General features: G+C 41.0%; 1 protein-coding gene across 1 annotated transcript in view; it reads right to left on the reverse strand.

The window, feature by feature from the left end:
• RAB34 (RAB34, member RAS oncogene family) overlaps positions 1–12,977 on the reverse strand; it is a gene marked incomplete in the record, with an annotated part of 431,068 nt that overhangs the window by 289,380 nt on the left and 128,711 nt on the right. The window contains 1 exon segment of the mRNA XM_044055175.1: positions 4,131–4,222. Within this exon segment, the coding sequence (XP_043911110.1) occupies positions 4,131–4,222 (92 nt within the window).

The raw sequence follows: 12,977 nt of genomic DNA on the forward strand, positions 1-12,977 counted from the left end.
CCAGGCCCATCCTCATCCCCGCCAACGGATAAATCCATACTACTCACCTCCTCAAATGCCCAAAGTATAGTTAACAAAATCCCTAATCTGCATGTCTGGCTTACATATAACAAACCAGACATTTTGTCCATCTCTGAAACCTGGTTAAAACCTCATATAAAAGATTCAGGAATAATTCCACCCAACTACTATATAATCAGAAAAGATAGAACAAAAAAAAGGAGGTGGAGTAGCCCTTCTATACCTGTCCTCCTTAACAGTTACCCCTTACAACATACCAACTCCCCAATTCAGTAATGCAGAACTACTCCTGACTCTGCTTCAAGTAAATAAACACAAACACATATGCATAGCCTACCTCTACATCCCCCCAGGCAACAATATTTCTACACTAGAAGATATCCTCTCCTGGATTTCTAATAACATTAACAATGAAACTATACTTATGGGTGACATGAATATTAATTGGTCTGCAATACAGTCTCCCACAAATCCACTGAACATTATAGGTTCATATGTGTTTGTTAAAGGGAAACAAACATGTTAACCATTAGGCCACCATGACTCTCATACCTTTACAACTTTTCTCAACTGATCAACTCCATAACTCGGCCCTCAAAAAACCTCACCAGTGATAGTATCCTAGACTGGATATTAGTCTCCCACCCTCATTACTTCTCACATAGTGGCACCCTGCCTGATTCCCTTAGTGACCACTTGCCCACATTCACACACCAACTTCACCCCTACATCTTACTCACAATTTTATTACTACTTGCTGCCAAAAAAACTTTAACCCCACTATCTTTTTCAACTCTCTAAAAGCAATCAACTGGTACACCCTAAAAACTCTACCCCTGGAACAGGCTGTCGCCCACTTTAACTCAACTTTTCTAAACCTCTTAGAGCAACAAGCCCCCATAAAAACAAAACGAATAAACAAAACTGCCCCTTGGCTAACAAAAAACACACTAGTAACTATGCACCTTAGAGATAAGGCATGGTCATCATATCAGAAACTAGGACTCACCTAGCCCATAACGAATACAAAACACTCAGAAACAAAGTAAAAAAACTTATCTCCGATAGACAAAATTACTTCTCCATAATCCAAAACAACAACAAAACAAACCCTCAAAAATTTTGGAAATGCATGTCTACCCTCCTCAATCCCAACAAATCAGATAACCCGAGCCCAGACCCTAACACTCCTGACAGACTTAGAATCAATGAAGAAGGTGTTGAATTGAGTGGCTATCTCCAAACTAACCGCATCCTTTTCATCTTCAAACCCCACCATACCCCCCACTACACCCCAATCCTCCCCTACCAACTTTTCACCCCTCACCACTGCTCATCCCCCTATCTCCACTCCATCATCAACATTCTCAAATTCCCCCCTCCCCCCACCATTCTCACTAAAACCTATACCCACATCCACCATAAACTACTGCAGAAACTAAAACCATGCTCTAATGCCCCTGATAACATTCCTTCTTACTTTCTTAGTATAGCTGCTGAAGCCATTGTCTACCCCATCAGCATTTTAATCAACTGTTCCATTCAAGAAAGCTCAGTACCCCAAATCTGGAAAAAGGCTTTTATTGTTCCATTGCACAAAGGAGGCATCAATAACAATATCACTAATTTCTGTCCCATCGCTATTCTATCTCCTATCTCTAAACTTTTAGAAAAGTGTATTCACCTACAACTCCTACCATACCTCTTAGACAATAACCTACTAACTCCAACACAAAATGGTTTCAGACCAAGACACAGTACTATGACCGCCCTACTCTCCTTCCTGGAAGCTGTGAACAAAGCCCGGGACACAGGACACATTGTCTCTACCCTCCTACTAGACCTCTCTAAAGCCTTTGATACTATCTCCCACAATTTATTACTAACTAAACTCTCCAAGCTTAACTTGTCACCCTCTTCTCTGAACTGGTTCACTAGCTACTTATCCAATTGATATCAGGCAGTGAGATGGAAAAAGCCACCTACCCTTTCATCAACACCCCAGTGTTCCCCAAGGATCTATACTGGGTCCCCTGCTTTTCAATATATTCATAAATGATTTCCATAACTCTATCCCTTCAACTAAAATTATCCAATACGCAGATGACAACTATAATCTGCTCTGCTACCTCCATCCCCACACTGCTAAAGCTTACTCAAGATGCATTCTCAACCACCGAACAATGGATGAAAACAAATCACCTTGTACTCAATGCCTCCAGAACCAAAGTAATGGTATTCACCCCCTCTAAAGCTACCTTTTTCAATCCAAGTAATTTCACTATTACTAGTCATAACAATACACCCTTAGAACTGGTATCTGAGGCCAAATTACTTTGGGTCCAAATTGATAGTCAGCTTAAATTCAATTCCCATCTTCAACTAAATATAAAAAAAACCCACCAAAAACTCAGCATGCTCTACAGACAGAATCGTTATCTTACACCCTCCACCAAACTCACCATATCTACCACATTTCTCATCCCATCCCTCCTCTATGGAGCCCCACTTCTAACTAACCTACAATCTTCTCTCAAAACACAACTCTCCTCTTGTTATAACAAAATTGTCAAGTTTGCTACCTCCCATTAGTCCTCCTCACACCATTGTTCAGCTCTCCACAAACTAAAATGGTTAGAACTACCCAATCACCTCACCTACGTCCAACTGACTCTTGCACACAAACTCATCTTCAATCCCTCCCTCTGCCCATCCCTTTCCTCTACCTTCAAAATGCACCTCCCTGATAGAATTCTAAGATCTAACACCCAAAACTTAATTAAACTGTATAAACCAATTCGTCCCCCTGGAAAAAATCTCTTATCCTACAGTCTTGCTTGTCTCTGGAACTCCTTACCCCCATCCATTCGTACCATCACAAATCACTTGTCATTCAAAAAATCCATTCACTCACCTAATTTCCCAGTGGGAATGCTCCTGCTCCCACCCAACATAATCTCCTCATACTGAGAATTTTCACTTCTCCTCCCCTATTCATAATGAGAATTTCTACTTACTCTCCTAAACTCATAGATCTTGCTCTTGCTTGTATTAGCTTTTTCTGAATACTTAAAGGTACCTTAGTGTAAATATACCATCTGATGGAAAAGGTTCTCTGTTTCTATATTGAAAGGCTCTATGTCAGCTCATATACCTTTCTCTTGATTGTATTAAGCTACTCATCCTGAATGTATGAAAGATATCTCCAGTGTAACCCACCCTAAGTTGTAAAAGCCTCTCAGTTTCTATATTGTAAATTGTTTTCAGTGATACAAGATTGTAATATTTGTATATGTTTGTACACTAGTCTACTGTATTTCCAAGTCCATAGGAATTGTACAACTGAAACTAAATACCTTATTGTAACCTTGCTAATTGTTTTTGGAGCTTTTCTCCCCAGGACTCCATTGAAAACAGGTTATTTTGGCCCAATGGACTATCCTGGTAAACCAACTGCAAATAAATAAATAAAACATGTTACTTTATTAATTAAGGGAGATAGATCTACTTGATGAGACACCTCTCACCAATATGAAATAAATTCCCCTTTCAAAGTGGACATGCACAGGATAAGTGATATGACCATAAGTAAGAAATTTCTGAGTCCCCTAAGAAAAGAAGACAGCAACTTTCCTGTTGCTCATCCAACTAAATGGGCCACTGAGCTCTCACATCAAACTGAAAAAATGGGAGGCTTGTTGGTCACTGTGGATCAGTAGCCAAAATCAGGGAGGAAGTAATCTGGATTACTGCATAAGGGATAATAAGTACAAAACCAAAAGAAAGGTTAAGACTTTTACATGATTATGACCTTATGCACATTCTAAAAGGGTTGATTTTATGAGCATCAGTGTTAACATCATGTGATAAAGTAAAACTTTTAGAAAAATGCAGCACTATATGAACTCCCTACTACATTTTCAAATGTAATTCCCCCTATTGCATTTTCAAAAGTCATCTAATTACATATCCCTTATATAGGTGGGATGCATCTTATTGTGAAAGTTAAATACTGTAACATTAAATGTCACAAGGTGAAATTCACCTGACAAATGCTAGCAATAAATTGAAATAATTTTAGGAAGTGGGTGACATAGTGATATACTTACCCAACAGTCCCTGTCTTCTGGGCCTGACAAGCACTTGTTACTTTGGTGTGGAAGCTCGGCCTTGTATGCAATGCTGCCTCACTGGAGAAACTCTGCAGAGAAGAAAATACATTCAGCATGGCCTTCTTGATCTACCATTATAATAAAGTCGCAACAAACACATATGTGGAATAAACAGTGACAACAATGTTTTAATGTTGAAATCAGACCAAATTAAGAGAATTCTTTATCTTTTTATTTTCATAATTTCAATCTGTCAAGCAATTAGCAATCAGTAATCAGATGATACCGCATAAGCAAGCCATAGGCTTAAATGGAATTAATTAGTTGGCTGCCAGTATCAGAGCAACTTACCATCCTTTTCTTGGCCTACCTCAGACAGCACACAGAGGTGGTCTTGCAGTGAGGTGTTTTGCAAGTCTTATACCCTATCCCACTGAATGGGTGGGGCCCAATGATGTCTTGCACGTCCTACCTGATCCCAGTGAATAGGGAGTTCACTGCTGTTTTGAAAGTCTTACTTGTTCCCAGTGAATGGGGGCCCACTGCTGTTTTGCAGGTCTTACCCTATCCCACTGAATGGGGGGCCCACTGCTGTTTTGCAGGTCTTACCCTATCCCACTGAATACTGAGTAGTGTGACCACCACTTAATTATACTGACAACAGAGGCCTAATATTTCAAACTCTACACATACTGTCTCCAGTTTACTCCCCGTTTCTTCCAACCCTGTTCCTCTGTTAAGCCTAATTGTGCCATGTAACCTACCAAACAACTGCACCCTCACTGAAGAAGAGAAAAAGCAAACTGAAAAAAGAAAAAGCTGGGAAGATGGGAAACTCTTTCTGTGTCCTAATGCAATCACTCTTACAAGACACTAAATCTCCTCTGCTTTCTCCATCCCTTCTTTCCCAAACCCTGCTTTTATAAAGAGTTGGGTCATGTAAAAATGAGGTCAAAACGGGTTCTACTTCTCCTCCTGGACTACTTTATGACCTCAAGTTCAGCCAGCTGCCCTTCCCTGATTGATCCAGTAGGGGAAAGGTGATGGTCAGCAAGCATGAGGCAGAAATAACCTAGGTAATAATGCTGCACTAATTTCAAAATACTGAGAGCTATATGTTTAATACAAAATCAGGGAACAAAGTACTATCTTAAATGACTGATGTTATAATCCTATAAATACGTCCCAGGTGAAATCATGCACAGAATCAAGGGCAACCTCATGAAAATAAGATATCTATCAGAACTCATTACACATGGGGTGGGGTCAAATCTGTCCCTGCCAATTACAGACCTATCAGCTTCATTTGTAACTCCCGCAAGATTATGGAATAAAGAAGAATGCAATTCTGGGTACAATGCAGGTGCTGAAAAGAGTGTTCTTGGTAAACATCAAAAGATTGAAACAATATTAATTTCTTGAATTTTAACCACATCCTCACTTAGGAATGGGTGCCTTATTGTCACAATATTAGAAACCCTCAACTTGTTGATGTTCTTATGTGATATCTAAGTAAGAAGGAAGCTACAGACAACAAATTACACTGATGACTGTAAATTTGGTAACATAGTTATTCTTTCAAAAGGCATTAATATGACAAACATTTGGGTAGAAAAAATTCACACTTGGTGAAAAGACAATGTAAAAATGAAGAATTAAGTCTCAGAGGAAATTAAACATATTTTGATTATAAACTAGATGATCGGCTTCCACAGTTAAGTTAAGTACATTGGTGCATGACAAGCTAGACTTCGACTAGTGTGCTTAAAATATGTCTAGTCATACTAAGAAAGTTATTGTTATTGTTGCTGCTTTGCTTCTCACTACATCACTTCATCCAGTTACTGAATGTAATGTTGCATTCTGAAGCTTTCATACCAAACATCTACTACAACTTGAGTGCAAGGAAAGACTCATGGCAAGGAAGTGCCAAAGGCTGAAAAACAAGAACTACAATACCTGTTACTGTATGCACTTGCCTAGTGACTGCTATCTTGTCTTTGAGAAAATTGACAAATCTAGCTTTTTTGAAAATGTGTTTACAGCAAACAAATGGAGGCACAAACACTATGACAAGTAAATTTGTACTGAAAATAAACCCAACACTACATGTTGTGTGGTCACTAACAGTTCCCACAGAACATGGGTACAACCAAGACACACTGCATACAATTTCTTATGATATACCACAGACTTCACTGTTTACAGTAGCTTTCTGCCTCCCTTCTATGAGGCCCTCAGAGGCTTTGTCAATGGGCCTGTACTTCTACATAGGGAGCATATGATAGTAGGAGAGGGGGAGTCTATGTTATATATTTGAACTTTCAAAACTTCGAATACCATATGTTCGAACACATATGGTTGAAGTTTGAAAGACCGAATATATAAATATATAAAAAAAAAAAAAAAACATACCTTAATGGTGCGAATGGGGGGGCAAGCCCCCCCTGCACCCCCCCACACCCCCTACTTAAATATACTAACTCCGAGACCGCACTTCAGTGCAGAAAAAGGAAATTCTCCCATTCTGCACCATACGGCGCCATTGAATTCAACCTTCAAACTCTTGAAATGTCGATCAAATGGTGTCGACCATATGAGGTTCGACATTTCAAGCATTCGTTGTTCTGAAAGGAACCCGGAGAGGGGATGCGGATTTTGTTTTCTTTGATGCACTTTTCCAAAACTTACTGCCAATTATCAACCCCTACTCAGCAAATCTGTGCATTCATTTCCCTATCACCAGGGTACAGGGTCAGCCAGGAGGAGTCCATCATTTAGGCAGACATCAGGGTTGGCGCAGGACTTGTTTTTGTTTTGTCTAGACTCCCATGTGCTTTCTCCATGGGTGGGGCATGCAATGTGCACAAGCACCGAACTAACCACTGGAGGCACCCTGTGGTTGTTGCCCCAGTCTCCAAAATGGAAATCAGCTCACATACATGTTTCCTTGAACACATGCCCCCCTCCCCCAATGGATGGGCATGCCCACACTCCATGCGTAAGCCATCAAGCACCCGAGCTGCTACTTGAACTAAGGCTGCTTGGGCCAAATTTAGGGCCTTAGCCATTATGGCAGTGGTGTAGGCTAAGGATGCAATTCTTTTGTCCAAAACTCAATAGCATGTGAAAGCAAGGATGCCCTTTCACTGCCCAGTAGGACTCAGACTAGAGGTAACTGCATTTATTGGGCATTATTAGTTTGCATTACCTCCTACTTAAAGCACAAAGATGGGGGCTCACCAGCAAGCTTTCAGTCAATATCAGTGCTGTGACAAGCAGCTACGAAAGTAGGACTGGATGTGAAAAAGTGCGCTTCACTGTCACTCGGAAGAGGGGCTAGGTTACATGCTTGCAGAAGAATTTTGCTGGGAAAATAAAAGTCAAAAGTTGTCAATAAGCATCTGAGGGTGAATCACCTATTACTCTTTCACTAAAGCAGAAAGCTGGAAGACTAGTTTGTCAGACATGTCACCTTACACTGAAAAGAAAAAAACACGTGGCAGAAAATGAGAACTTGGGCTTTGACTGGCATGTAAGCAATGTTTTGCTGGCAGGTTATTAACAGATAAGCTATGGATCTGTAAGAACACAGGAAAATGCTACAACTATACAGCTTAAGTTCTGTCTTTAGAGTAACAAAGGAGAGATACTGCGACAAAAAAAAAACAAAATGACCAAATGACAGCTGTAGGATCTGAAGCAAACATAACATCAGAGTTGAAGGGTGCCATGGATGTGGTGCATATAAGAATATAAGATGCTTTAATGATTTTATCAGGAATCCAGTGGTGGCATATGGAAGGAAAAGTTATTAATCATGCCAATATAAAATATAAAAGTTAATTTTTAGTACTGACCTTCTGAGTTCATTCAAATGACATTTGTTAGATGTATTCCCACATATCCTAAGAGCTGGCTAGGAAGAAATGGTTAATTGGTTGATTAACTTAGGGAAGTTGGGTGACGTCAACCACTTTGTGACAGAAGAACTTGCTAAAATGGAAGGTGAGAGGTAAAACTGGGGTACATGGTACATTGTGACAACTAGACAAAGAGTCAACGAATGGGATCCCAGGTTATTTCCCCTGAGAATAACCATGCTGTTGAACTGAGTCAGAGTTGTAAAGCAACTCATCATATAACCACCATCATACATGTGGTAGAGTATCACAAATTAATAGCATGATACTACCTGGAAGTGACTGTCGGTATCTGAATTAGCTCAGTCGAAGCTCATCACTTGTGCAAATCACAACACTGACTGATTGATGGACTGAAATTATGAAACCAATAGACACGCAATTCTCTAATTTGGAAAGACTTGATGAATAACTACAATGAAAAAGGATTTACCCAAGACAGAGAAGCGAGCAGGGGCAAGTCAATGGAATGGGCGCTAGCAAAGATACGGTCATAAACAAGGCCATCAGGAGAAGAAAGACAGCACACTGACCCAATCTTCGGCCAGACATCCTCATGCTTAACCCTTTATAAAACCAACAAGGCAGAAATGAGCTCATAATATAGGGTTAAGAAGTAATTTCCTGTCCTCCACCTGGGTTTCTGCCTTCTGTGGAAAGATCAAACATGTTAAGCAGGGTATGTACTCATGCTTGATGAAGGAACATGGCTGGAAGGAAAAGAAGGGATAAAATGCAGATAAAAGGAATAGGTGTTAATCAGCCAGGTCCCTACTCTCAGGCGTGTCAGACAAGGGCCCCAAAGTAGTTTAGTGAGGGTGATGTTTCTGCAGGACAAGCCTGGGGGTTATAAAGCAACTTGTTCTATATATATACCTTCTGTATGCTCTATTAGGTAAGGCACCACTAACGGGATGGAAGACTGCAATGGTGGAGAGACAGTTAGCCATCTAATTAGTTCCGTTCATGCCTGTCTTTTGCACAAATCATGATACTGATTGACCGAATAACACCCTGAAATGATGAAATAATAAACAGGTGCCTAATTTGGGCTGCTCCAATGGGTTTAACTAGCATGAGATACTTTGGGTGTAAGCTTAACCTTATATGCAGCACTGCCTTAAATAGAAACACTGCAAAAAAAAAAAAAAAAGTTGTGTACTCACCATAATGTTCCATCTGTGTCATCCATTCCCATTCTTCCTCAACTAATGGGTTTGGACATTAAATTTGGATACGACTCAGCCACTTCTACCACATCATCAGATCCAAGAACACTTTGAGCTTCTCCCATTACTTGTAATGCTCCTCCTATAATGATCCCTTAGATCAAGTCTGCTGACATAAAAGAAAATCGTATTACAGACATTACCAAAGACAGAAAGGGAAAAAGGAAGTTGGAACTCAAACAAGGAATGCAGGTTGCTGTACAATTCTCTGATCTATCCAGAAGCAAAGGAAGGGAGCAGTTGGGCGGGAAGTTGAGGAAGAATAAAAATGGACAACAGAGATGGAACATTATGGTGAGTACACAACTTTACCTAGTATTGTCCTTTTTATTCACTCATCAACTGATGGGACAGAACCCCCAGCGACTGTAACCATGTGAAGTACTCATAGAAGGATATTCCGGAGTACTGCAGAGCCAAAGGCCACTCTGTTCCCAGAAATCAGACATAATTTGTAATGAGCAATAAAGGTGTGAGAATTAGTGCACGTTGCAGCTGCACAAATGTCATCTAAGGAAGCCCTTGACCAGAAAACTGAAGAAACTGCCACAGACCTCATGGAATGAGCTCTAGGAGGCTTGGGCAAGGATAAACCTTTTTCACCATAAACACAGGATATACATTCAGTTAACCATTTGGCCAATGTAACTTTGGATACCGGTTTGCCCAATTTGTTAGGAGAAAAGGAAACAAATAACTGATCAGATTTCCTGAATTCTTTGGTTCTGTGAAGGTAAAAGTGAAGCTGTCTATGCACATCCAAACGGTGGAGCACATACTCTCCCTTATTTGAAAAATTAGGAAAGATAACTGGTTGATTACTGACCTGGGTTATGCTGGACTCTGGAGCTTCCTTACGCAAGAAAGATGGATTTGTTCACAAGGACACCCTGTCTTTATGAAAAAAACAGGTAAGGAAGTTTTGAAGATAGAGACTGGAGTTGGGATACTCGCCTAGCTGATGTAATAGCAACCAAAAATATAGTTTTCCAAGTCAAAAGTGTAACTTCTGTTTTGGATGAAGATTCAAAGGGTGCTTGTGTCAAAGTCTGAAACACAGTAATTAAATACCAAGGAGGAGAAGGATTCTTTAATGGGGGATCCAAGCAGAAAACCTCCCTTGAGAAAGGCTTTACATCATTTAGAACAGCCTAAGGTAGTGTTATTCTCACTCAGCTGGAAGTTAGAAATGGAAGCCAACTAAACTTTAACATCTGAAAAACTATCCCCTTCATTGAAAATTGAAGCTAAAAATTAAAGGATAGATTCCACTGGTGCTGAAAAAGGATCCAGGTCCTGCTAACAGCCCAGAAAACAAATGCATTCCATTTACTCTTGCAAATCTTTCAAGTAGAAGCTTTTTTAAAGGATAACATATGTCAGACTGGGGAGAAGTGCCTGGGCTGTCTAGCAATCAATGGAATTGGAGAAACCATGCAGTTAGTCTGAGGCCTGCTACGTCTGGATGAGTCATGCACGTCTGGTGAGGCAGGAGGTCTGGAGTCAGATCCAGTATCCAGGGCAGATGCATGAGGCCAAAAAGGGGCATTGAGAATTCCTGTGCTATTCAAACAGAATGCATTCTGTAAAAATCTGGTAATGAGAGAACGGTGGCTAACCATAAAGAAGACTGAAAGGCCAATTGAGAACTAGAGCATCTCTTGGTGACTCCCCCCACTGGAGGGATCAGTGCAAAGAATCTGCTGCACTTTTTATTGAGGGGAGAAGAGACTAGATCATAGTATGATTGGCCCAATCAATGGAAAATCCTCTCCGGTACTTTGGCATTGAGAGACCACTCGTGAGGCACCAAAATGGACTACTTAGCAATGCACATCTCAGGTAAACCCAACATGATTGTGGACAGACTATTAGAAAGCGACCAGAAGAGATCATAGATTGCCACACTCTCATTGCTTCTTGACACAGTAGGTAAGATCTTGTTCCTCCCTGTTTATTGATATACTAGACCACTGACATACTGTCCCATCTGAATGGCAACTGTTCCGCAAGGGAGAATATCTTGAAAGGTGTGCTCTCATCTCCAAGACATTGATATGCAACTTGACCTCTTCTGGGACCATGCAACTTGGACTGTTCTTCCCAAAAACTGCCCCCCACCCCAGTTGGGAGGCGTCCGTAGTCACCATAGCCGTGGACAGGGAAGAACAAATGGACGGCCTTCAGAGGGATTATTTGAATGAAGATATCTTTTTGCATGCTTCCATGATCTTGACTGGAGCAGTTAACGGATGTTGAAGAAAGGACCACTGGTCTGAAAGTGTCCATTGAAGAATTCATGTGTGAAATTTGGTCAGAGGAACAACAGACGTAGTAGTTGCCATGGAACCCAGGGCCTGTAAGATAAGTCAAGCCAGAAGTGAAGAACTCCTGAAACACTTTATTGACTTGGGACCTAAGTCTCTGTATTTGAGTAGAGAAAAAAGAGGCTAACTGTGTCCAGAGGAGCACATATGGACTCCAGACTCTGCGTCGGTGTGAGTCATGAATTGCTGTAACGGACCATGACTTCTAGATGAACGCACAACTGGGGCAAGTAGTTCCTCGCCTGTAAAAGTCGATGCCTGGTTAGGGCAGTTAGAAGCAATTCATCTACATATGGAAACACCTGGAATTCCAATAAGCTCAATTGAACTGCTACCACTGCCATGTATTTAGTGAACACCCTGGGAGTTGTGGTGATACCAAGGGGCAGTGCTATGAACTGGTAAAGACTGGCACCCAGCCGGAAGTGCAGGTATCTTTCTAGAATACCTGTTCATTTTGGTGTGACAGTATGCATCCTGAAGATCTATCGAGCACATCCAATTGTCTTTTTGCAGCACAGGCAACATGGACTGAACTGTGACCATCTGAAACTTTCAATACTGTATGAACTGACTTAATTTGCTAAGATCCAAAATTGGTCTCAAGTCCCCTGTCTTTTTTGGCACCAAGAAGAATTTGAGTAAGTTCCAGATCTTCTCTGGACTGGGAGGGCCTCTTAGATTACTCATTTTTCTAGCAACTTTTTGACTTCGAGTCGCTGCTTTCCTCTGACTGGGTGGAACATCAAGAATTTTTTACATTGGTGGGAGGTAGGGAAAATGGTACAGTATAACCTCTGAATATGATTCTCTGCACCAGGAATCCTTTGCTATAGACAGACAGGCTCTCCAGTGCAGAGACAAACATCCCCTGGCTACCTCCAGAGGGGAACAGCTGAGCCTCCTTTTAAGAGCATTGATAGGGTTTATCTGAGACAAAAACGCTGAAGCCCTGGTTCTGCAGGCCATCTCTGCCCTGAGGGAGGCATCCATCTTTCATTAGAGTCCCCCCCCCGCCTTTGAGGGAACTTTCTCCACGTGAATCTAGAAAATGACCCTGTGGCTTTCTAAACCACATTTTTCACAGTCCTTGTGGATTCCTTGAGAAAGGTCTTAAAATGCACACCCATGGCAGACAGGGTATTTCCCTCTTGTTCACATCTGAAGTGCATGTCCTTTACCTTGGGGCTGAACAAGAAAGATGCATCAAAAGGTGCAATGATGAATGATGACTTAAAGGTCTCTGCAAAATCACATAGTAGCATCCAGGCATGTATCCTGACAGTTATACCTTACCCTGCCTGTGTGGAAACTGGAACATCAATCTCATGGACGTATCTGAAATAGACTGTAGGGTGGACAGTT

The sequence above is a fragment of the Protopterus annectens genome, chromosome 13.part0 (assembly GCF_019279795.1).
Source record: "Protopterus annectens isolate FY-2018-M chromosome 13.part0, PAN1.0, whole genome shotgun sequence".
In the NCBI taxonomy this organism is placed as follows: Eukaryota; Metazoa; Chordata; order Ceratodontiformes; family Protopteridae; genus Protopterus; species Protopterus annectens.